General features: G+C 43.4%; 1 protein-coding gene across 1 annotated transcript in view; it reads left to right on the forward strand.

The window, feature by feature from the left end:
- Positions 1-960: 960 nt before the first annotated feature.
- LOC130361107 (atrial natriuretic peptide receptor 2-like) overlaps positions 961-23,582 on the forward strand; it is a 145,054-nt gene continuing 122,432 nt past the window's right edge. Inside the window, exons 1-3 of the mRNA XM_056563713.1 lie at positions 961-1,037; positions 1,522-1,627; positions 13,582-13,714. Of these exons, the coding sequence (XP_056419688.1) occupies positions 984-1,037; positions 1,522-1,627; positions 13,582-13,714 (293 nt within the window). The 5' untranslated portion in view covers positions 961-983. The remainder of the gene's footprint in view (positions 1,038-1,521; positions 1,628-13,581; positions 13,715-23,582) is intronic.

Raw genomic sequence — 23,582 nt, forward strand, 5'->3', positions numbered from 1 at the left:
TCGGGCATCCACGGTCTCAACAGTAGATGTGCAGCTGTGTAGATAGTGGCATACGGATGGGAGACAGCCCCGGCCGGTGGCGTCTCTACCATTCCGAAATCCTCTGGTGTCCAGGTAGTTCGTGGGTTCTGTGAGTGACATCACTTCAGGTGGCAAGAGAGAACAAAAAACCAACGCGTTTCGGAAGTGTAACCCCTTCCTTCGTCTGGGATGTTCTCATCTTGCATTTTATATGAGTTCGGAACCGGATGTATTGCGCAATCTACCTGTGGTGCCCTGATTGATTCTCCAAAAGGTGAAGGTATCATAAATGAGTTTTTCTAATGTAAGAATGATTAATAAAAACCAAATATTTCCATGTCCATATTCAAACCATACGGAACAAGTGTATATTCATTAAAAAAATCCATCGGCTTTCTGCACGCGAAATTTGCGCTATGTAATCCCCCCCCCCTCCCTCTCCATTGAAGGAGGATTTTTCCCAATCCAAAAAATGTGGATCCCTCACTGGATGAGTGATGTTTTTCTTTATAATGCTTGGATGGGGATGTCCCTCAAAACCCCTATTAATATTATATACATGTTCTCTTTTCTTATGGAGAGTGTTCTTTTTGTACGTCCAATGTAAATTTTATTACATGGGCAGCGCAGTCCACAAATAATTCCCTGCATTTTGCAGTCTATATGGCTTTACGAGGGATATATAGTTACATGTATTTACACATATGTCCACTAGATGGGGATCAAGTTGAATGATAAACACAATGCAATGATTCCTTGAAAGTAAATTGATTTTCCAGCTGAGCACATCCAACTTTCTCCTCCTTACCATCCCAGTCTGTCCTAAGGGAGAAATTACAGCAGCAACAGCAAGAACAGCATCACATCTGGTTGTGTATCGCAGGCACAGCACCATTTCTAAAGAGCTCCTCTGAGACCATTAAGTAAATACCTAGAACTTGGATGTAATAATCTACTCTGCTATGAAAGGCTTCAAATCATTTCTTTTTTTGTTGCATCTCATTGGGAGTTTAATGGTAGGTGCATATATTATGCCTAAGCTTTATATGCTGTATATAAACTATAATATTTATAAACTTTTACCTACAATTACACTCATCCAGGCACACAAAAATAGTGTTGTATTATTGATAATTATGAATATTATTTTTATTAGCATTATTATGTATTATAATGCATCATTTGATCATGTTCACTAAGTACTGGCGCAGTTGTATTTTTTGTTGACACTTTTAAGCTTCTGGGTTTACAGTACTTTGCTTCTTAAAAACATAGATTTGACGGACTAGCAATTTGCTGATATAACAAAAATAACTTCATTTAATGTCAATTGTTGCAATTTACCCAGGCCATGATTATTACCACAAATCACCACGTAATACTCCAAAGGGAGCACTGAAATCTACTAAGTCTGCAAATATTGGATTCTTTTATGTACATTTATATAATAGAGAGTAAAATTTTAGTTTGAAATGAAAGTCATTTTTTTTCTTGCATTAGGTCATCATTTCTAATGTCACCGAAGGATGGCATGACCTGGACAACACAGAATATGACTGCTGGCCGCTGGAAAAGCCTGATGAAGTAAATATGATCGAATGTGGAGGTAAGGTTACCATAGAAAGCTAGTGAATTTAGGAATCTGGTGACATTATTGTTATTTATGAAAAATGCAAATACTAATACACAATTCCAAATCGAAATGTTTATAACTGGTCACTGAAAATATCTCTGCACCTAGTGCTATGATTTTGCCCATAAGGCACATAATGCATTTGATCTACCCCAGAAAGAAAACTATTTCTACTATTTTTGAGAGACTTTATAAATGATATTGGAGAACTCGCAATGTAGTCCTATTATTGGAATAGCTTCCTTTACCCTCTGTAAAACTGTGGGGAATGTGATTTCTATCTTTAGCAGAACATTGGGGAACGTTATACAGACCAAAATAAAGTATTTTGCCCTTTCTTCCTTCTTTCCTAATGTCTGCTGTGATCATTTTTGACACTCTGAAAGGCCGGTTCACTTGTTCAGTTTTTTTTAATGACAATAACAGGAGTAGATTTATAAGGAGAGAAGTCTCAGTCTTTCTGTAAGAAGTGTTGTCTATTTATGATTCATTTCTGGCTTTGGTATTAAAAAACTGCATCTAAAAACCAAAACCTAAAAACATTCCCCAATGGTTTCTAGCCACTCATTTTCTACCGAAAGTAAGATATAGGACACCTGGGTAAGTATGTAGTGCATATTTACATACCAAACAAAATGATTCAATTGCCATATTCCCTTTGTGGAAAAGCTTGCCAGAAATAATGTCATTTATTAATCATGATTACCAGCTTTAGGTCTTATTTATTTAGTTAGTTATCGAAAAATTTTGTCATTTTTGTAGCAGTATTTTGAGCCAAAGCCGGAAATGTTTTCAAAAGTAATGGGAAATATATAGGAAGGACTTATACTTCTTCTATCTGTTGGATCCACTTCTGACTATGGCTCATAGGGAAAAACTGTAAAAAAATAAAGAAAAAAAAAGTTAGAGGGACTTCAAACTGCAGTTTTTGATGCATTTTTTTTTTTTTAAGACAAAACCAGAAGTGGATACACCAGGATAGAAAAAAAGTATTACTCCTTCCTTTGCATTTCTCATTCTATTTAGGTCGAAATCAAATTTTCTGACTGGTGTCTAGTCTCAAATCTGGGATGAATTACTGCAGATTGTGATTTTGACCATATGCGACCTTCTGTTGTAACCTGTTTTGTTGTGGCTTGACCTTAGGTATTGCAGGATACTGATTTCGTTTCTGATTCTGTTCTGATGCTGCCGTCTGGTTTGGATTCTGATTTGGACTTTGTAGTGATAGTTTAGTTTTGACCCAGCCTGTTGACTACATGTGTTATTTTTCCCATCTGTGTAGGGACTGACACCCAATTGGGGGCCACCATTACGGGTGGATTGTCCAATAAGGTATGGACAAATTGGTGAAATTTGGGGATTTCCATTTTTTTGGAGCTCATTTTTTATCACTGTATGTGGGCAGTATTCAGAACCCCATTGACATGCATTGCCATCTTAATTTCTGCAGGATTGCAGTGCAGAACCTGTATTGCCAATCGGTAGCACATCTGTAGTGTGTGAATTCTCGGTTTTGGCTCAACTTTTTTTTTTATCTACGCAATATGAAATTATTAAGTTTGTCAAGATGTTTTCTGCATTTCTGTGTTTCTTTGTAAAAAAAAATACACCCCCAATTGTGGAACATACCTAAAAGGGCACAAAACCCTATTTACTTAGGCAACCTTCCTAAAAACAATTTTTTTAAAATCTTTAGTAATATAATAGCATGTAGTCAGCCCTAGTCAGGACCATCACTCTATTAATTAGTTTCTTTCTAATATACTGCAGCAGTTTTATTAGTTTTTGTTGAAATTGCATATAGGTATCTGTATTATTATTATAATTAATTTTTTTTTAAACGCCCAAAAAAACAAATGCCACATGGGAACATACTTTACAGACCCTTTTATGCGATCCATATATCAGCTGAATGAGCATTCATAGTAGAGTGTTTTTATTGTGATTAAGCAGTCCTGCAACAGTACCACAACAGTACTGCAATGAAACTGCAATGCAACTGCTATGTGTAGTGACACAGCTGGGCTCCTTTCCCACTATAAATGAATCCGTTTTAATGATCCGTTATAATGATCCGCTAACAAAACCATTAAAAACGGACATTAAACGGCCGTTACAAAAGCCCATTATAGTCTATGGGATTTTTACATTATCCGTTTAACCCGTCATAGCCGTTATTAATAATGGATGTTATTTTGTGACAGGAGAAAGAATGGAAGAAATAGTGCATGCATTTCTTGGGATGAATTGTAGGGATGCCGTAGTCTGCCGTACTATGTAGTCATTTATTTAAGACAATTAATAGTGGTACTGTCCACTTGCCAAGGTGAGGTCTCCCACAATTGAAGGAAAAAATATGAAAATTAGGGAACCTTTAAAACATATCGATTTATTTCGTCCTTTAAAAATTGTGGAAAAAATGTTAAATATATATTAACAATGACCGCCACCAGTGCTACGGAGTATACAACTCCGCTGTCTGTTATAGTCAATACGTTCCATCAATGTCCATAAAAAGTCCACACACTATGTTCCGTACGTGCTAGATGGTGTAGTTAGGATAGAATATTAGCACACTGTTCACATTGGTCCTTAAACTCATAGATAGCGTCCTCGAAGTACTGTGTTTGACATATTGACCGCCATCAGTGTCGGACATCAACTTCAATAGATCCCTAAACATCAGCCTGGAAACGGTTCCTGAGGATCTGGCTAAGCAAACGCGTTGAACCGGAATGTACAGAGTGATTGTCACGATTCGGCTTCCAGGTAGTGGATCCTCTGTGCCAGAGAGGGATTGGCGTGGACCGTGCTAGTGGACCGGTTCTAAGCCACTACTGGTTTTCACCAGAGCCCGCCGCAAAGCGGGATGGTCTTGCTGCGGCGGTAGTGACCAGGTCGTATCCACTAGCAACGGCTCACCTCTCTGGCTGCTGAAGATAGGCGCGGTACAAGGGAGTAGGCAGAAGCAAGGTCAGACGTAGCAGAAGGTCGGGGGCAGGCGGCAAGGTTCGTAGTCAGGATGGGTAGCAGAAGTTCAGGTACACAGGCTTTGGACACACTAAACGCTTTCACTGGCACAAGGCAACAAGATCCGGCAAGGGAGTGCAAGGGAGGAGACTAGATAAAGGCAGGGAGCAGGTGGGAGCCAATTAAGCTAATTGGGCCAGGCACCAATCATTGGTGCACTGGCCCTTTAAGTCTCAGAGAGCTGGCGCGCGCGCGCCCTAGAGAGCGGAGCCGCGCGCGCCAGCACATGACAGCAGGGGACCGGGACGGGTAAGTGACCTGGGATGCGACTCGCGAGCGGGCGCGTCCCGCTGTGCGAATCGCATCCCCAACGGCCAAAACAGTGCAGCGCTCCCGGTCAGCGGGACTGACCGGGGCGCTGCAGGGAGAAAGACGCCGTGAGCGCTCCGGGGAGGAGCGGGGACCCGGAGCGCTAGGCGTAACAGTACCCCCCCCCTTAGGTCTCCCCTTCTCTTTGTCCGGTAACTGCCTCCCCTGGGATGAGGACACCGGGAAAGAATGGAGGGTTTCCTCAACGGCAGGCAGTACAGCAGGAGTGGGAATGGGGAGGGAGGGCAGAGGGCGAGGCCTGGCACGGGGCAGTGTGACACCAGGACGGGGGCCATGGGGAGGCACAGAGGCTTGCCTGATGGGACTGGGAGGGGGGGAGAGACACTTCCTGTGGCAGGCAGAGTCCCAGTTCCTGATCTCCCCGGTGGTCCAATCAATGGTGGGGGAATGAAGCCGGAGCCAAGGCAGACCGAGGAGGACCTCAGAGGTACAGTTGGGGAGAATGAAGAACTCAATCTTTTCGTGGTGGGGTCCGATAGACATCAGGAGGGGTTCTGTGCGGTAACGCACGGTGCAGTCCAATCTGGCTCCGTTGACCGCGGAAATGTAGAGCGGTTTGACGAGACGGGTCACCGGGATGCTGAATCTATTAACAAAGGACTCCAACATAAAATTCCCGGAGGCACCAGAGTCCAAGCAGGCCACGGCTGAAATGGAGGAGTTGGCTGTAGAGGAAATCCGCACGGGCACCGTGAGACGTGGAGAAGAAGACTTAGAAGCAAAAGATGCCACACCCACGTGAGCTGGGTGCGTGCGTGCGTTTCCCAGGCGTGGAGGACGGATAGGGCAATCCACCAAGAAATGCTCAGTACTGGCACAGTACAGACAGAGATTTTCTTCTCTACGGCGATTCCTCTCTTCCTGGGTCAGGCGAGACCGATCCACTTGCATGGCCTCCTCGGCGGGAGGCCCAGGCGAAGACTGCAAAGGATGCTGTGGGAGAGGTGCCCAGAGATCTAAGTCTTTTTCCTGGCGGAGCTCTTGGTGTCGCTCAGAAAAACGCATGTCAATGCGGGTAGCCAAATGGATGAGTTCTTGGAGGTTGGCAGGAATCTCTCGTGCGGCCAGCACATCCTTGATGCGACTGGATAGGCCTTTTTTAAAGGTCGCGCAGAGAGCCTCATTATTCCAGGATAGTTCAGAAGCAAAAGTACGGAATTGTATGGCGTACTCGCCAACGGAAGAATTACCCTGGACCAGGTTCAGCAAGGCAGTCTCAGCAGAAGAGGCTCGGGCAGGTTCCTCAAAGACACTTCGGACTTCAGCAAAGAAGGACTGGACTGTGGCTGTGGCAGGATCATTGCGGTCCCAGAGCGGTGTGGCCCAAGACAAGGCCTTTCCTGAAAGAAGACTTACTACGAATGCCACCTTAGACCGTTCAGTAGGAAACAAGTCTGACAACATCTCCATATGCAGGGAACACTGAGACAAAAATCCACGGCAGAGTCTGGAGTCCCCATCAAATTTGTCCGGCAGGGACAAGCGGAGGTTAGGAGCGGCCACTCGCTGCGGAGGAGGTGCAGGAGCTGGCGGAGGAGATGGTTGCTGCTGTAGCAGAGGCAGAATTTGCTGGAACATGGCGGTCAACTGCGACAGCTGCTGTCCTTGTTGGGCAATCTGCTGCGATTGCTGAGCGACCACCGTGGGAAGATCAGCGAGACTTGGCAGCGGCACCTCAGCGGGATCCATGGCCGGATCTACTGTCACGATTCGGCTTCCAGGTAGTGGATCCTCTGTGCCAGAGAGGGATTGGCGTGGACCGTGCTAGTGGACCGGTTCTAAGCCACTACTGGTTTTCACCAGAGCCCGCCGCAAAGCGGGATGGTCTTGCTGCGGCGGTAGTGACCAGGTCGTATCCACTAGCAACGGCTCACCTCTCTGGCTGCTGAAGATAGGCGCGGTACAAGGGAGTAGGCAGAAGCAAGGTCAGACGTAGCAGAAGGTCGGGGGCAGGCGGCAAGGTTCGTAGTCAGGATGGGTAGCAGAAGTTCAGGTACACAGGCTTTGGACACACTAAACGCTTTCACTGGCACAAGGCAACAAGATCCGGCAAGGGAGTGCAAGGGAGGAGACTAGATAAAGGCAGGGAGCAGGTGGGAGCCAATTAAGCTAATTGGGCCAGGCACCAATCATTGGTGCACTGGCCCTTTAAGTCTCAGAGAGCTGGCGCGCGCGCGCCCTAGAGAGCGGAGCCGCGCGCGCCAGCACATGACAGCAGGGGACCGGGACGGGTAAGTGACCTGGGATGCGACTCGCGAGCGGGCGCGTCCCGCTGTGCGAATCGCATCCCCAACGGCCAAAACAGTGCAGCGCTCCCGGTCAGCGGGACTGACCGGGGCGCTGCAGGGAGAAAGACGCCGTGAGCGCTCCGGGGAGGAGCGGGGACCCGGAGCGCTAGGCGTAACAGTGATCTAATATCCATCTGAACCAGAACATAAAGAGGGTCCACAACACGGCTGGGATCGATATCAGGTTCAGTTCCAAAAATTATGATGACAATCACATGATGTGCCAAATGTTGGACTTGAATGAACTATGCAGCATACTATATGGTCATAAAATGGGACTCAGCAATTAATACAGTGTTTTTGACCATATATTATGGAAGACTTACATCCATTCATAAATACCTTGGAGTTCCCTTTATGTAAGACCTACATGTGGAGATGCAGCAGGTCACTGCACCTAATCTCACCTGCCTATAATTAAGCGCAACAAGCAAGCACATAAAGTTACAAATTGAGATGATAAAAATGGATAACTGTGCAATAATGTAGCTCATGAGGATTATATAAACACCTATTGGATTCCACAAATGGGCAATATAACTGTCTAATATTTATACAATGTTAGTGACTATTATACTACATATAACGCACTAAAAACGCATTGGTATCTGAACACAGCCCTTATACATTGAGGGCTTATTTAATCTTCATGGAGGTGTCTAATCCAAAATTAAAGGGGTATTCCAGGCAAAAACTTTTTTTTTATATATCAACTGGCTCCGGAAAGTTAGAGATTTGTAAATTACTTCTATTAAAAAATCTTAATCCTTCCAATAGTTATTAGCTTCTGAAGTTGAGTTGCTGTTTTCTGTCTAACTGCTTTCTGATGACTCACGTCCCGGGAGCTGTGCAGCTCCTATGGGGATATTTTCCCATCATGCAAGGGATATTCTCTCATCATGCACAGCTCCCGGGACGTGACATCATCATTGAGCAGTTAGACAGAAAACTTCAGAAGCTAATAACTATTGGAAGGATTAAGATTTTTTAATAGAAGTAATTTACAAATCTGTTTAACTTTACGGAGCCAGTTGATATATAAAAAAAAAGTTTTTGCCTGGAATACCCCTTTAACCAGATAACGACCATGGACGAGTATAGACGTCCAGGTTGGCAGCACCCACGAGACCGCGGCAGGGACTCGGCTGTATCACACAGCCCGGACCCTGCTGCACTGCCAGGACCGAAGTAAACTTCGGTCCCGGCAGTTTTAACCCTTACAGCCGCGGTCAGAAGTGACCGCAGGCTGTAAGTGTTATGACAGATGGAGGGGGCTCCCTTTGTCTCCTCTGCAGCACCCCACATCGCGATCGCGGGGTGCTGTGTGTGGCCGCGGCTGACCGGGACCTGCCGCACTGCCGGGAGTGAAGTTCACTTCACTCCCGACAGTTTAACCCTTACAGCCGCGGTCAGAAGTGACCGCGCGCTGTAAGGAGTTCTGACAGAGGGAGGGGGCTCCCTCTGTCTCTCCTGCAGCACCCCTCATCGCGATCGCGGGCTGCTGCTGCATACCTGGGCTGCCGGGGGTCCTACAAAGACCCCCAGGTCTGCCCTGGGTATTGCTGCCTGCTATATGCTGCCTGCTAGTGAAAACTGGCAGGCAGCATATAACTGTAATGCTTTGGAATACTAAGTATTCCAAAGCATTAAAAAGTGTAAAAATAAATAAATAAATAAATAAAATAAAAGTGTAAAAATAAATAAAAATGTAATAAAAGTGTAAAAAAAATATTAAAAATACATTTCTTAAATGAATCTAATAAAAAAAAAATGCATAATGTGTAGGTTCGCATTGGCGGACATCCGCAGCATGTAATATGCTGCGGATGTCCACCATATGATCCTACACATTATGCAGCAGTCACGGTAATGAGCTCCCTACTGCGGCTGGGTAGCTTTGTGTGTCCACTCATAGCGGCGGATTTCCCGCCAGCAGACATGAGCGGACACACTGAGCTACCCAGCCGCAGCAGTGATGGATATATTCGCCATGAGCGGGTGCTTATTCCCACAACATGGCGGATATATCCATCAGGAGCCTTAACTGTCACAGACAGACGCATTATACTGCCAGCCGACCAAGGAAAAAATCAGAGTGGTCCAGCCAATAACTTGTAGGGGTGCGGTATATAAATGGGGTCACTTGTGGGGGTGGAGGTACTGTTCTGCCCTGAAAGCCAAATGGCGCTCCTCTCCTTCTGAGTCCTACCACGTGGCCAAGGAACCATATATGGCCAAAGCGGGGGTATTTCCGAACATGGGACAAGCAGCTAAATAAAATATAGGGTGCATTTCTTTCAATATCAGAAGTGATGTACAAAAAATATGTCCCACAAATGATGCATTTGTGAAAAATTGCAAATTTCGAATTTTTAACACTGACTTGTAATAATTCCTGCCAAAAAACTATGGTGTTAAAATACTCACTGTACCCCCTAGCGAATACCTTGAGGGGTCTAGTTTTTAAATTGGGGTCATTTGGATGTACTTTTCAAATTTTCTAAATTTCAAGTTAAATTGTTAGGCTTCTAACTAATTTAAAATGTTAATTAAAAACAAAAAAAATGACGTCAAACTAAAGTAGACATCTGAAAGTATAAGTTTCATAAACTATTTGGTCAGTAAGTATAAATATATGCAACCTATTAGTGTTAAAATAGCAAAAAATCTTAATTTTTTGTAAAAATGTCATGATTTTTTGCATTGTAAAAAAAAACTACAAATGATATCGGCTTACTTTTACTATGTACATGAAGGACAACTTGTGACAAAAAAAAATGTCAGAATTATCGTGATTGGCAAAACGTTACCAGAGTTATTCTCCAATAAAGACAGACATCCCCGATATCAAAAAACAGGCCTGGTCTTTCAGGGGCGTACATGTTTATTTGCATTGGTCCTTAAGGGGTTAATACCATGCTAACATAGTTACTAAACATATCGGTGACAACTCTGAGTGCATGTGTCAACTAGGCATGAGTGAGTGCGTGCTATATTATACCTGATAGTATAACAATACTAGGATACAACAGTTATAAATGCTGATGTAAGGGCTATATATAACTACATTAGGAATCCATAATATCCAAGTAGTATCAGCGACACTGCTCAGTGAATATAATATATATGGTTCAGTATCATGATCAGTGCCGCTTTATCCCTTATCATTCTAGCATATGAATGAATGCATGGGTATCTGGATGTAAGCAACATAGCAATAACAGAGTAAAAAGGTTGCTATATAAATGATAATCTAAAATATGCTCTAACAATGCAAATATAGTCTATACTGATTCCTATACTGTTTTGTGACAACAGACGCACTATTTGATGGTATAAAAGTATGCTAAACAAGGGTGTATGTTAAATAAGCACATAACGCAACATTACACTTAATAACGCACCATGGTCTGAACAGAGACTTATATTTATAAGTACCATTTTTGGAAGGAACTATACCCAAGTGTCCACTATTTGATGGTACAAAAGATGCTGAACAATGATGTATGTCCAATAAGCACATAATGAAAAACGGCATATAATCACGCACCATGGTCTGAATTGAGACTTATAATTCAAAGTGCCAACATTCGAAGAAATTACACCCAGGTGTTCAATTACTTGTCCAATACTGCCAGCAGGGACTGGGAAAGATATAACTCATGTGAACATGATACTATGAGATATATAATCACTATCTCTTTTCCATCCATACTGGAAACAGTTGTACAATTAAATATGGACTGAGCAGCATACAACATACAATAATCCGGGACATTGTTTAAAATACAAGCATCTATCTGGATGTAAACCCTCAATATGTCAAACACAGTACTTCGAGGACGCTATCTATGAGTTAAAGGACCAATGTGAACAGTGTGCTAATATTCTATCCTAACTACACCATCTAGCACGTACGGAACATAATGTGTGGACTGTTTATGGACATTGATGGAACGTATTGACTATAATAGACAGTGGAGTTGTATACTCCGTAGCACTGGTGGCGGTCATTGTTGATATATATTTAAACATTTTTTCCACAATTTTTAAAGGAAGAAATAAATCTATATGTTTTAAAGGTTCCCTAATTTTCATATTTTTTTTTAGTAATTTATTTATCTTGGTTACACATGAACACTTGATTTCTGGGTTACGCATGCATGTCTTTTACTTTTAAGTGATGGTGAACATTGCCCCTCTGTGTAAGCATTAGCAGTGCATGTGCACAGTCACAGTGTCATGTGCCTATTCCGTGATTTCCCTACCTGGTATATTCAAACAGGCAGCTGCTGGTCACAAGTGCCTATTATTTGTGTCTCTTGTCCGTCACTAGCATTGCTTAAGGGTTCCCTTTGGGTTTTCTTGGACTGTTTTGCTTTTTCTGACTACCACTACTTTAATTGTGATTTTGACCATATGCGACCTTCTGTTGTAACCTGTTTTGTTGTGGCTTGACCTTAGGTATTGCAGGATACTGATTCTGTTTCTGATTCTGTTGTGATGCTGCCGTGGTTTGGATTCTGATTTGGACTTTGTCGTGATAGTTTAGTTTTGACCCAGCCTGTTGACTACATGTGTTATTTTTCCCTTCTGTGTAGGGACTGACACCCAATTGGGGGCCACCATTAAGGGTGGATTGTCCAAGAAGGTATAGACAGTGGGCTCCATGCTATACATCCGTACTGTGGTGTCCCAGTAAAACTGTTCCAGCTACCATTGTTAGAGTTTATTTTGGTGGCTGAGATTCTAAAGGTTTGATTTATACATACAACGTATATAGGGTACTAAAGATTGGTTGTATTTCTGTGCATTCCCCCTTGTTTATTGCATACACTGAAATAACAAAAGAGTTAACATTTCTTGCAATACTGTACAAAAAAGTATGATCCTTTGGTCACATGCTTCTTCTAGCTAATGCAGGAGAAAGTCCTTAGTCCAACCTCTCTAGCTCATGACCAAGGGAGGACCTAAACATGTTAGAACCAGTTCTGACCTGACTTTTGACAGAGCGTGGGATCTAGCTCTGGTACTGCTAGGCATACCTACACCTAGTCCATATTAACTATACTCAAGTCTACAATCAACTCACTATTTCTGCTCCTGTTCCTGTCTACACTGTAAGGATTTTACTCTACAATATCCTTCCTGTCTCTGAGAGGGAGAACTTCATCTGCACAAGAGAGGAGAATGGTGAACAAAAGCCTCTCTTAATTACTGATCTTTTGTGAGCCAAACTGCTAGGTCAGTGCAGCCTCTCTGACACGTCAGAAATACATTCCTAGATGCACCTTTTTAAATGTGTCCTGTTACAGAAGCCACCACAGAGTGAGTAAAGTGAAGTCTACATTTTGCCTTTGCACCACAGTGAACCAACCTGTGAACATCCTCATTCAGCCGTTTTAATATTTTGGACTGAGATCTTGAGAACAAGTGAACATTAAAGCGCAACTGTTACCAGTGCCCCCCCCCCCCACCAACACCACAGACTACGCACATGAGCTTACTGTTGTGAACACATGTAACGCAGCCATACCTTTGGCTGCGCTTCTGGTTGCTTTATTTGTACGAAAATCAGGTATGGATGCCGGTCAGCAACAGACGCCTACCCTCCCTATGTCACCAATTGGACCGCTGCCAGAGAGACAGAGGTCCTCAGAACATGCGTCCCTTACGTCCTGGATGCGCACACGGCCCAGCGTGACTTACCAGAGCAAGCGACCACTCCCTGCCTCTAGCACAGCGCAGGCGCACAAAAGCAGGAGCCAGCGCTCGAGGAGGGAGCCAGTGCTCGCTCTGGTAAGTCACGCCAAGCGCATGTCCAGGACGTCAAAGGCGCATGTGCTGTTTCTCTGGCAGAGGTTCAAGTGGTTATCAACATTCTTCTGACTCTAACTAAAACTTTATTTTTCCAAGTTGTATTCAACTATATTATATTGGATTTGCACAAGGATTTCAGTAAAGTTTACAGGTTGTCTTACAGAATCATAGTCTCTGGAGGTCTCAGTCCTGCACTTTGGATATGGTAACATATTCACTGACAAAAGGGTTGTGGGGTCACAGAAGATAATTGGCTTAGTACGCCCCATAACCCTTATCATCTCCCTAGTGACTAAGACAGTATCAGGCCTTATTTACATAACTGTGTAGAGTTGTCACATTTTGGTAGGACTTTGCTTCATACATTATTGAGTGACTGTTACCTGGATTAATATTATGCCTGTAGTGCCTGCAGTGACATATCTGTGTACACTTCCTAACTTATACTTTCCATAGGTCTGGAGATGGCATGGGTGCTCCGGCCACCTGCAAAAGTGTATATTGGTGAAATGTTTGATGTTATCTACTCTGTGTCAGCTTCTGATGACTTTTATGTATATGCGGTGACAAATGAGATTCTATCACACAGGTAGGCATGTTCATCATGTGTATTTAACTTTTATGTAGCATAAAGTAATGTATAGGAGACTTTTTACCTTTTGCACCTAAATATATCTACCGTAATATCACTAATACATCGGTTTAATAACAGCACACTCTTGATATATTTTGGTCTTTGTGTACATTTTCTTTCCATAAAACATATACCTTTTTTTTACTACTGTTTACTAACACTTCACGTGCTGATTTATCTTGTGTCCATATAATTTAAAGAAATACTTATATGAAGCACTAACTTAACCAGGGAATAAATCCCCATAATATGTCTCTTTTAAATGGGTAAAGTAAGCAAACTGCAAAAAATATTGCAAAGTAAAACTGAGTTAGTGTTCAGAAATATTTCATGTTAATTTGGTCCCGTATGGCCTAGACTATATGAATGGATCATTATAGTCTATATAAGTATGAAATCTCTCACTAATAATAAATGTGTATACACAGGGACATGAATTTGCTTATGCAGAGTTGACTATATTTTTTAAGCTACTAGACAATAAATTAACATTAAACGATGCTTGTAAAAGTATACAGTATTTCCCATTAACTTCTTATCGTTGCAAATATCTATGTGATGACTGTAAATGCAGAAGCAGTAATAAAAATATTTTTAGTACAAATATTATTATTTGCTTGCAAAACCTTTATTCGCACGTTTCTGAGAAGAGGAAGTCATAAGTTAGAAAGGAGGCATAGGCTTGGCTGCAAGTTTTCTTGTGTAGCGAAGTAACAACTCATATGGAAAAACATGTATGTAGTCACCGGTAGTCCTTGTGGCAGAGTCATAGGCATTCTGTACTGCTGCATTATAACCACATGGGGGTCATATTCAAAACTCTTCAGGTCAAAAATTTAACATTTTGCGCCCACATTTTGGCACAAAAAATACAACAGATATTCAAAGTGATTTACATGAGAATTATCAAAGGTTTACATCAGTCACAGCAGTTTTGAAAAAGTGGGCGTGGCTATGTGCATTTCATGTTTTACATGATATTTTCAAAGGGGTGAGACTCCATTTTACATAAAAAATTTCACACCAGCTTTTTGAAAGTGAGGAAATCACAGAAATGGTTGTAGTTTTTTTTTTGTTTTTGTTTTATTTCTTTAGTTTTTTGGGGAAAATGGGTCATTTAATCAGTTCCTGAAAAATAAATAATTATTGCAAAATGTTATTTAACTCTTTAAGGGTCCGGGGTTTTTCAGTTTTTGCACTTTTGTTTTTTCCTCCTTACCTTTAAAAAATCATAATTCTTTCAATTTTGCACCTAAAAATTCATATGATAGCTTATTTTTTTCACCACTAATTCTACTTTGTAATGAAATCAGTAATTTTACCCAAAAATCTTCGGAGAAATGGAAAATAAATCATTGTGTGACAAAATTGAAGAAAAAAAACGCCATTTTGTAACTTTTGGGGGCTTCCGTTTCTACACAGTGCATTTTTTGGTAAAAATGACACCTTCTCTTTATTCTGTAGGTCCATATGATTAAAATTATACCCTACTTATATAGGTTTGATTTTGTCTTACTTGAAAAAATCATAACTACATGTAGGAAAATGTATACGTTTAAAATTGTCATCTTCTGACCCCTATAAATTTTTTATTTTTCTGCCTATGGGACAGTATGAGGGCTAATTTTTTGCGCCGTGATCTGAAGTTTTTAGGATTTTTGTATTGATCAGAATTTTTTATCGCTTTTTATTTATTTTTTCATGATATAAATAGTGACCAAAAATCACTATTTTGGAATTCATAATTTTTTTGCGCGTACGCTATTGACCATGCGGTTTAATTAACTATATATTTTTTAAATGTGGACATTTCCGCATGTGGCGATACCCCATATGTTTATTTTTATTTACACAGTTGTTTCTTTTAAATGGGAAAAGGGGGGTGATTCAAACTTTTACTAGGGGAGGGGTTAAATGATCTTTATTAACTTTTTTTTCACTTTTCTTTGCAATGTTATAGCCCCCATAGGGGGCTATAACACTGCACACACTGATCTTTTACATTGACCATTGTTATCCCATAGGATAACATTGATCAATGACTGCTCATGCCTGTATTTCAGGCACTGAGCAGTCATTCGGTGATCGGACACACAGGAGGAAGGTAGGGACCCTCCTTGTGTTCTCCAGCAGTTGGGATGCTGCCGAGGCGGTCCCGAACAGCCCTCTGAGCTAGCCGGGTATTTTACTTTCACTTTAGAAGCGTCGATCAACTTTGAATGCCGCATCTAAAGGGTTAATAGCGTGCAGCACCACAATCAGTGGCGCACGCTATTAGCCACGGGTCCCGACCCGCTATGATGCCGTGGCCCCACATTATAGAAAGGGAGCGGACTCAGAGCGTACAGGTATGCCCTGGGTCCTTAAGAGGTTAAAAGAAATATATTTTTTGTATATATCTTTTTTTTTCTTCAATGTCACAGCACCTGAACTCTCATTTAAGCCCTAGACATGTTTTATTTAAACAGTTATCGCTTGTCTGTGCACTAGTAATCATGGAATATTACATTAGATGTTTCCGCCAGAATTTTCCAGAATGTAAAATTTTTATGTAAAATTTTAGCGCAAAAAAAATCCAATATGGCTCAAACAAAAAAAAATTGGTGCCAAATTTGGCAACGTATGGCACAAAAAAACTAAACTGAAGTGGCACAAAAATGGACTCACATATTTTCATATTTTCAAAGCAGCACAAGAGACCTTTGAAATGTGAGGAGAAAAAAAAAGTGTAACTAATATCACTGGAACAGAAATTACAGTAATTTTTGAATATCTCCCCCATGCTCTCTTAGAAGAATGTATATATATATATATATATATATATATATATATATATAAAGAATAAAAAGCAATCCCTAGCATGATATCGCTGAGAATAGTAAATGTACAGTGTGTGTTAGCGCCTACCAGGGTTTTTTCTTTTTAGCAGCCTGCCCATCAAGCACAATACATATCGAACAACTAATCCTCCAAAAAGTACAAAATCATCCAGGCACTAGAAAGTAACCTCCACAGGCAGGTAAGTAAGAGACAGGTTTATTCTGGCATGTTCTGACTGAGAGTTGCTTTGAAAGAGAGGAACTGCAAAAGAGAGTTAGAAAACCTGAGATATCTGCAGTGTGGTGAGGAGTGAATATTATAAACTTGTGAACTGGAGTGATTTGTGTGAGTACTTGAATTTTCACAGAGGGGTCACTGCTATTTTTAAACAGCCTTTCCACCTTTTTTCCCTCCAGTCTGCCTCTAGGGGGAGGGGTAGATTGGACACAGGTGTATAAATTGTAGTTTGGGACTTTTATGAAATGTACCTGCATGTAGCATCCTTTGAATGTCTCCAAGAATAAAGGATCAGGTTTATCATGTGCTGCTTTATCTTCTTTATCCGTAGAACTCTTGCTACTTGTGCTTTACACTATTTTGCGGAGCACCACATGTTACATGATCGGAGACACCTTTTGCAGTGCTGCACTGTGGCCAGAGCATTAATTGCCTTGCTGGATATACACAGTGGTGCCTGTCTTTTCTACTGATGGGACTTTGGATTATTATTTAAAATCTGTACAAAACATCAGCCTGTTCCTGGGTCCCTGTCCATATAATAGTAAGCTATATATTAACTAAAAATGGGGGACTGCACGATGAACTGCTCCATAAATAAATTAGCATAACTAGGAGCAAAATTAGTCTCCATCACGCAGCCCCTCCTTTGATGATAGATGACATCATTAAGCATAAAAACATTATGGTCTAAAATAAAATGCATTGCATGCAATAAAAAAAAGTGGACTAAGACTTATCAAGACAAGGATCTTCACGAAAAAAATCTCCTGTACAGCTTGCAAACCAATATCAGTGGAAATATTAGAATAAAGTACACACACACATATCTAAATTGAGAAAAGAAAAATTATCGGAATTTTTTTTAGAAATAGTGCAAAACTCCTTAACTAACTGTATAGCATCTTTTAAGTGTGAAGGTAATTTTAAAACAAACTGTTGCAAAAATAATTCAATATAATGAGATACAGTAAATTACTAATTATAAATCCAATACTTGAAATAATATGACTACCAGAGGGTGAAGTGCTGCTCTTGTGAAGTGTAGGTAAATAAAAAAATAGGCATAGTATAATGTTTAATACATAAAATGTCTCGTTCCCTCTTATTGAGCAAAGATAAATCAATGACTTTTTGGATGAGATTATTATAAGTTTCAAAGTATTCTGTAGATCAGTGTTTACCAACCTTTTTTGGCTCGGGGCACCCCTCTGAAAGAAGAAATTTCGCAGGGCACCCCTACCAAGGTTGACGAAGAAAAAAGGGAAAAGCGCTGCAATACACAAAATGCACAATATCTATTTATCTGTGGGTATGTAGATTAAAGTGCTGCTTTAGACAGCAACTCCCAAATGACGTCTTCTCTAATCAGCATCGTTCCCTTTTCGTCTCCATCTGGTCTGCTCCATCATGACAATTTCTTCCAGCCACAATTCTTCACCATTAAACCTGCAAAACAAACCTATTAGGCTCCACACTTTTTTTTCCATGGGAGACAGAGGGGTGTAGAAGAGTGTACATGGGTGACAGGGGTGTAGAAGAGTGTACATGGATGACAGAGGGGAGTAGAAGAGTGTACATGGGTAACATAGGGCTGTACATGGGTGACAAAAGGGGCGTATGGGTGACAAAAAGATGTACATGGGTGACAGATGGGTGTAGAATAGTGAACATGGGTGACAGAAAGGCGTAGGGGTGACAAAGGGGTGTACATGAGTGACAGAGGAGTGTAGATGAGTGTACATGGGTGGCAGGGGGGTAGAGGAGTGTACATGGGTGGCAGAGGGGTGTAGAGTAGTGTACTGGGTGGCAGAGGGTTGTAGAGGGGTGTACATGGGTGGCAGAGGGGTGTAGAGGAGTGTACATGGGTAACAGAGGGGTGTAGTGGGATGTACTTGGGTGGCAGAGGGGTGTAGAGGAGTGTACATGAGTGACAGAGGGGCGTAGGGGGTGACAGAGGGGTGTAGAAGAGTGTACATGGGTGGCAGAGGAGTGTACATGGGTGACAGAGGGTCGTGGGGCTGACAAAGGGGTGTACATGGGTGACAGATGGGTGTAGAAGAGTGTACATGGGTGGCAGAGGGGTGTAGAGGAGTGTACATGGGAGGCAGAGGGGTGTACATGGGTGACAGAGGGGCGTAGGGGGTGACAAAGGAGTGTACATGGGTGACAGAGGGGTGTACATGGGTGAAAGAGGGGTGTAGAGGAGTGTACATGGGTGGCAGAGGGGTGTAGAGGATTGTACATGGGTGGCAGAGGGGTGTACATGGGTGACAGAGGGGTGTAGAAGAGTACATGGGTGACAGAGGGGCATAGGGGTGACAGAGGGTTGTAGAGGAGTGTACATGGGTGGCAGAGGGGTGTAGAGGAGTGTGCTTGAGTGACAGAGAGGTGTACATGGGTGACAAAGGGGCATAGGGGTGACAAAGGGTTGTAGAGGAGTGTACATGGGTGGCAGAGGGGTGTAGAGGAGTGTATATGGGTGACAGAGGGGTGTACATGGGTGACAGAAGGGTGTAGAAGAGTACATGGGTGACAGAGGGGCGTAGGGGGTGACAAAGGGGTGTACATGGGTGACAGAGGGGCTTAGGGGTGACAGAGTGGTGTACATGGGTGTAGAAGAGTTTACATGGGTGACAGATGGGCATACATAGGTGACAGGGGGTGTAGAGGAGTGTACATGGGTGACAGAGGGGCGTAGGGGGTGACAAAGGGGTGTACATGGGTGACAGAGGGGCTTAGGGGGTGACAGAGTGGTGTACATGGGTGTAGAAGAGTTTACATGGGTGACAGATGGGCATACATAGGTGACAGGGGGTGTAGAGGAGTGTACATGGGTGACAGAGGAGCATAGGGGTGTCAAAAGGGATGTACTTGGGTGACAGATGGGTGTAGAAGAGTGTACATGGGTGGCAGAGGGGCGTAGGGGGTGACAGAGAGGTGTACATGGGTGACAAAGGGGCGTAGGGGGTGACAGAAGGTTGTAGAGGAGTGTACATGGGTGACAGAGGGGTGTAGAAGAGTGTACATGGGTGACAGAGCGGTGTAGATGAGTGTATATGGGTGGCAGAGGAGTGTAGAGAGGTGTCGAAGAGTGAACATGGGTGACGGGGGCGTAGGGGGTGACAAAGGGGTGGACAGGCATGACAAGGTATTAACAGAGGGGTGGACAGGGGTGACAAAGGGACATAGGGGTGAATAGGGGATGAACATGGGTGACAAGGATGTGGTCAGGCGTGAACAATGGAGAGTGAACATGGGTGACAGGGGGATGGACAGGGGTGATAGAGAGGTGGATAGGGGGGTGGCCAAGGTGGACATGGATGACAGGAGGGTGACAAGGGGATAAAAGAGGGGTGGACAGGAGTGACAGAGAGGTGGGGACTGGGGTGACAAAGGGACAGAGGGCTGAATAGGGGGGTGGACATGGGTGACAGGGGGGTAGACAAGGGAGACAGGGGGCGTGAACAGGGGTAACAGGGGTGGATATGGTTGACAGAGGGGTAGACTGGGGGGGGGGCGTGGGTGACAGGGGTGGCCAAGGTAGACATGGATGACAGGGGGGATGGACAGGGGTGACAGGGGGATGGACAAGGATGGCAAGGGGGTTAAAAGGGGTGACAGGGGTGACAGGGGTGAACAAGGGGTGAATAGGGATGTGGACATGGGTGACAGGGGGTAGATTTGGGGGTAAACTGGAGGGGTGGACATGGGAGACAGGGGGGTGGACATGGGAGACAGGGGGGTGGACATGGAAGACAGGAGGTCAGAGAGGTGGACAGGCGTGACAAGGGGCTAAAACAGGGGTGGACAGGGGTGACAAAGGGACAGAGAGGTGAATAGGTGGTAGACATGGGTGACAGAGGGGTAGACTGGGGGGTGGTCAGAGGGGTGGATGGGGGGGTGAACATGGGTGACAGAGGGATGGACATGGGAGACAGGGGGGGTGAACAGAGGTGACAGGGGGGTGGACAAGGATGACAAGGGTGGTAAAAGAGGGGTGAACAGGGGGGTGGACATGGGTGACAGGGGTAGACTGGGGGGTGGACGGGGGGGGGGTGAACATGGGTGACATTGGGGTATACAAAGGAGACAGGGGGAGTGAACAGGGGTAACAGGGGGTCAGAGGGGTGAATAGGGGGTGGACATGGGTGACAGAGGGGTAGACTGGGGGTGGTCAGAGGGGTGGATGGGGGGTGAACATGGGTGACAGAGGGATGGACAGGGGTGACAGAGGGGTGGCCAAGGTGGACATGGATGACAGGGGGGGGGTGAACAGGGGTGATAGGGGGTGGACAAGGATGGCAAGGGGGGTAAAAGAGGGGTGACAAAGGGACAGAGTGGTGAATAAGGGGATGGATATGGGTGACAGGGTAGACTGGGGGTGGACAGGGGAGGTGAACATGGGTGACAGGGATGGAAAGGGGGGTGGACAAGGCAGACATGAATGACAGGAAGGTGGACATGAATGATGGGGGAAAATGGGTGACGGTGGGATGGACATTGGTGACTGGGTGGGGTGGACATGGGTGACGCGGGTAACAGAGGGGTGGAAAGGGCACGGGGCGCAGCTTGCAGTTCCACAGCATCTTCCTCTCTTTGGTGTAGCAGGGCACCATTTTCAGCTTACTGCGCTGCAGGGGGGAGGGGACACTGGGGGACACTGTTTGCGCAGTATGCACGCACGCTTCCCTTCCCCCCTGCGGCGCCATGAGTCACAGGCGCGTAAACTGGGGCGGAAAATGTAAAAATAAATGTAAAACGATTACAAAATCATAGAAAAATCCTGCGGCACCCCGGGCAGTGCCGGGGCACCCTGGTTGGGAATCACTGCTGTAGATGGATCATATGACAACATTTCATAATGGCCCACATTTATCATTGTCTTTAGACTGTTTTTTGTGTCTAAAAAAGGGGCAAAAAGGGGGCAAAAAAGGCGCAAGCAGGTTTTTTTGCGCCTTTTTTTGCCCCTTTTTGTTTACACATTTCTGCTGATTTTGAGTTGCAATCCACTGATTTTAGTTGCAATCCACTGATTTTGAGTTGCAATCCATTGATTTTGGCAATAGACATGATATGGAAGGGATTTATCATTGCACCTTTTTGTAAAAAGGAGCAAAAAAAGGCGCAAAGCCACTGAAAAGTCTCTAAAACTACACCAGCCCAGACATGGTGTAGCTTTTTGGTGTATGTGTAGACAGAAATTTCAGAAAATGTGACCTGCACAAAATTTATCAAAGCTCTTTTACCTTTTAATAAATTTGGTGCTCCTACACATTCTCAGCACACAAAAAAAAGGTGTAAAAAAATGCTTCACTTGCACCTACAATGATAAATGTGGGCCAATATGTCTGATCAGATAAAATATTGTCAATTCATGATTAGTGATGAGCAGCAGGGGCCATATTCGAATTTGCGATACACCTCCGTCTCATTCTGTTCGAACAAAGGGGAAACAGTAGCTATTGGATTTATAAATTACGCACTTTGGATCCCCAAGGACTAAATGAGGTGATAGAGGACAAGTGTTATAGGGAAGGATATTGTTTATAATATTTCCACATGGAATTTTAGGTAATACTTTCTGAGATATGTATAATTGTATGTTTGTACATTTGTATATTTGTATTTTCGTATACATTGGGGTATCGTATATATATTTTGTATGATCTAATTGGTATCGAAGGGGTTAATCTTTTGCCCTATTTATATGTGCTTGTGATCTCACTGTGATATGCCTGAAGAAGAGTTTTTTGTTTTACCGCAAAACGTGTTGCATGTTGTGAATAAACTTGTCTCTTATTTACCTGCCTGTGGAGGTTACTTTTGAGCACCTGGATGATCCTGTACTTTTTGGAGGATTTGTTGTTCGATCTGTATAAAATTAGACACAAAGTAGGTACAGTAAGGACCCATATACTTTTAGCAAACTCAATAGGAATTTATAAAATGCCAAACCCACATGACATTTTTTTCCTTAGGCATTTTCGGTTATTTTTTCACAGAAAAATTCTACTATCCATCGTTCTTGGTATATTTGATTTGGAAAATTAGGGTAACAACCAATAAACAAACCATTCTGGCTCCCAAGGAGGTTGTTACCTCACTTTATTAAAAGTGTACCAGTTGTTTGCAAAAACCTTTTATACAATGTATATAATACCATTATATGTATATTTGTAATATACATTGGTGAAAAAAAAATGGTATTTTTTTGGTCCCTGCAGAGATCAAATGTATAGGCAGGACACGCAGAGCTCTGCGTGTCCTCAGTGTACAGAGCCCTTCTTGTCCTCAGTGTACAGAGCCCTGCTTGTCCTCAGTGTACAGAGCCCTGCTTGTCCTCAGTGTACAGAGCCCTGCTTGTCCTCAGAGTACAGAGCCCTGCTTGTCCTCAGTTTACAGAGCCCTGCTTGTCCTCAGTTTACAGAGCCCTGCTTGTCCTCAGTGTACAGAGCCCTGCTTGTCCTCAGTTTACAGAGCCCTGCTTGTCCTCAGAGTACAGAGCCCTGCATGTCCTCAGAGTACAGAGCCCTGCATGTCCTCAGTGTACAGAGCCCTGATTGTCCTCAGAGTACAGAGCCCTGCTTGTCCTCAGTTTACAGAGCCCTGCTTGTCCTCAGAGTACAGAGCCTTGCTTGTCCTCAGTGTACAGAGCCCTGCTTGTTCTCTGTGTACAGAGCCCTGCTTGTCCTCACTGCACAGAGCCCTTCTTGTCCTCAGTGTACAGAGCCCTGCTTGTCCTCAGTGTACAGAGCCATGCTTG

Source organism: Hyla sarda, chromosome 1, assembly GCF_029499605.1.
Source record: "Hyla sarda isolate aHylSar1 chromosome 1, aHylSar1.hap1, whole genome shotgun sequence".
In the NCBI taxonomy this organism is placed as follows: Eukaryota; Metazoa; Chordata; class Amphibia; order Anura; family Hylidae; genus Hyla; species Hyla sarda.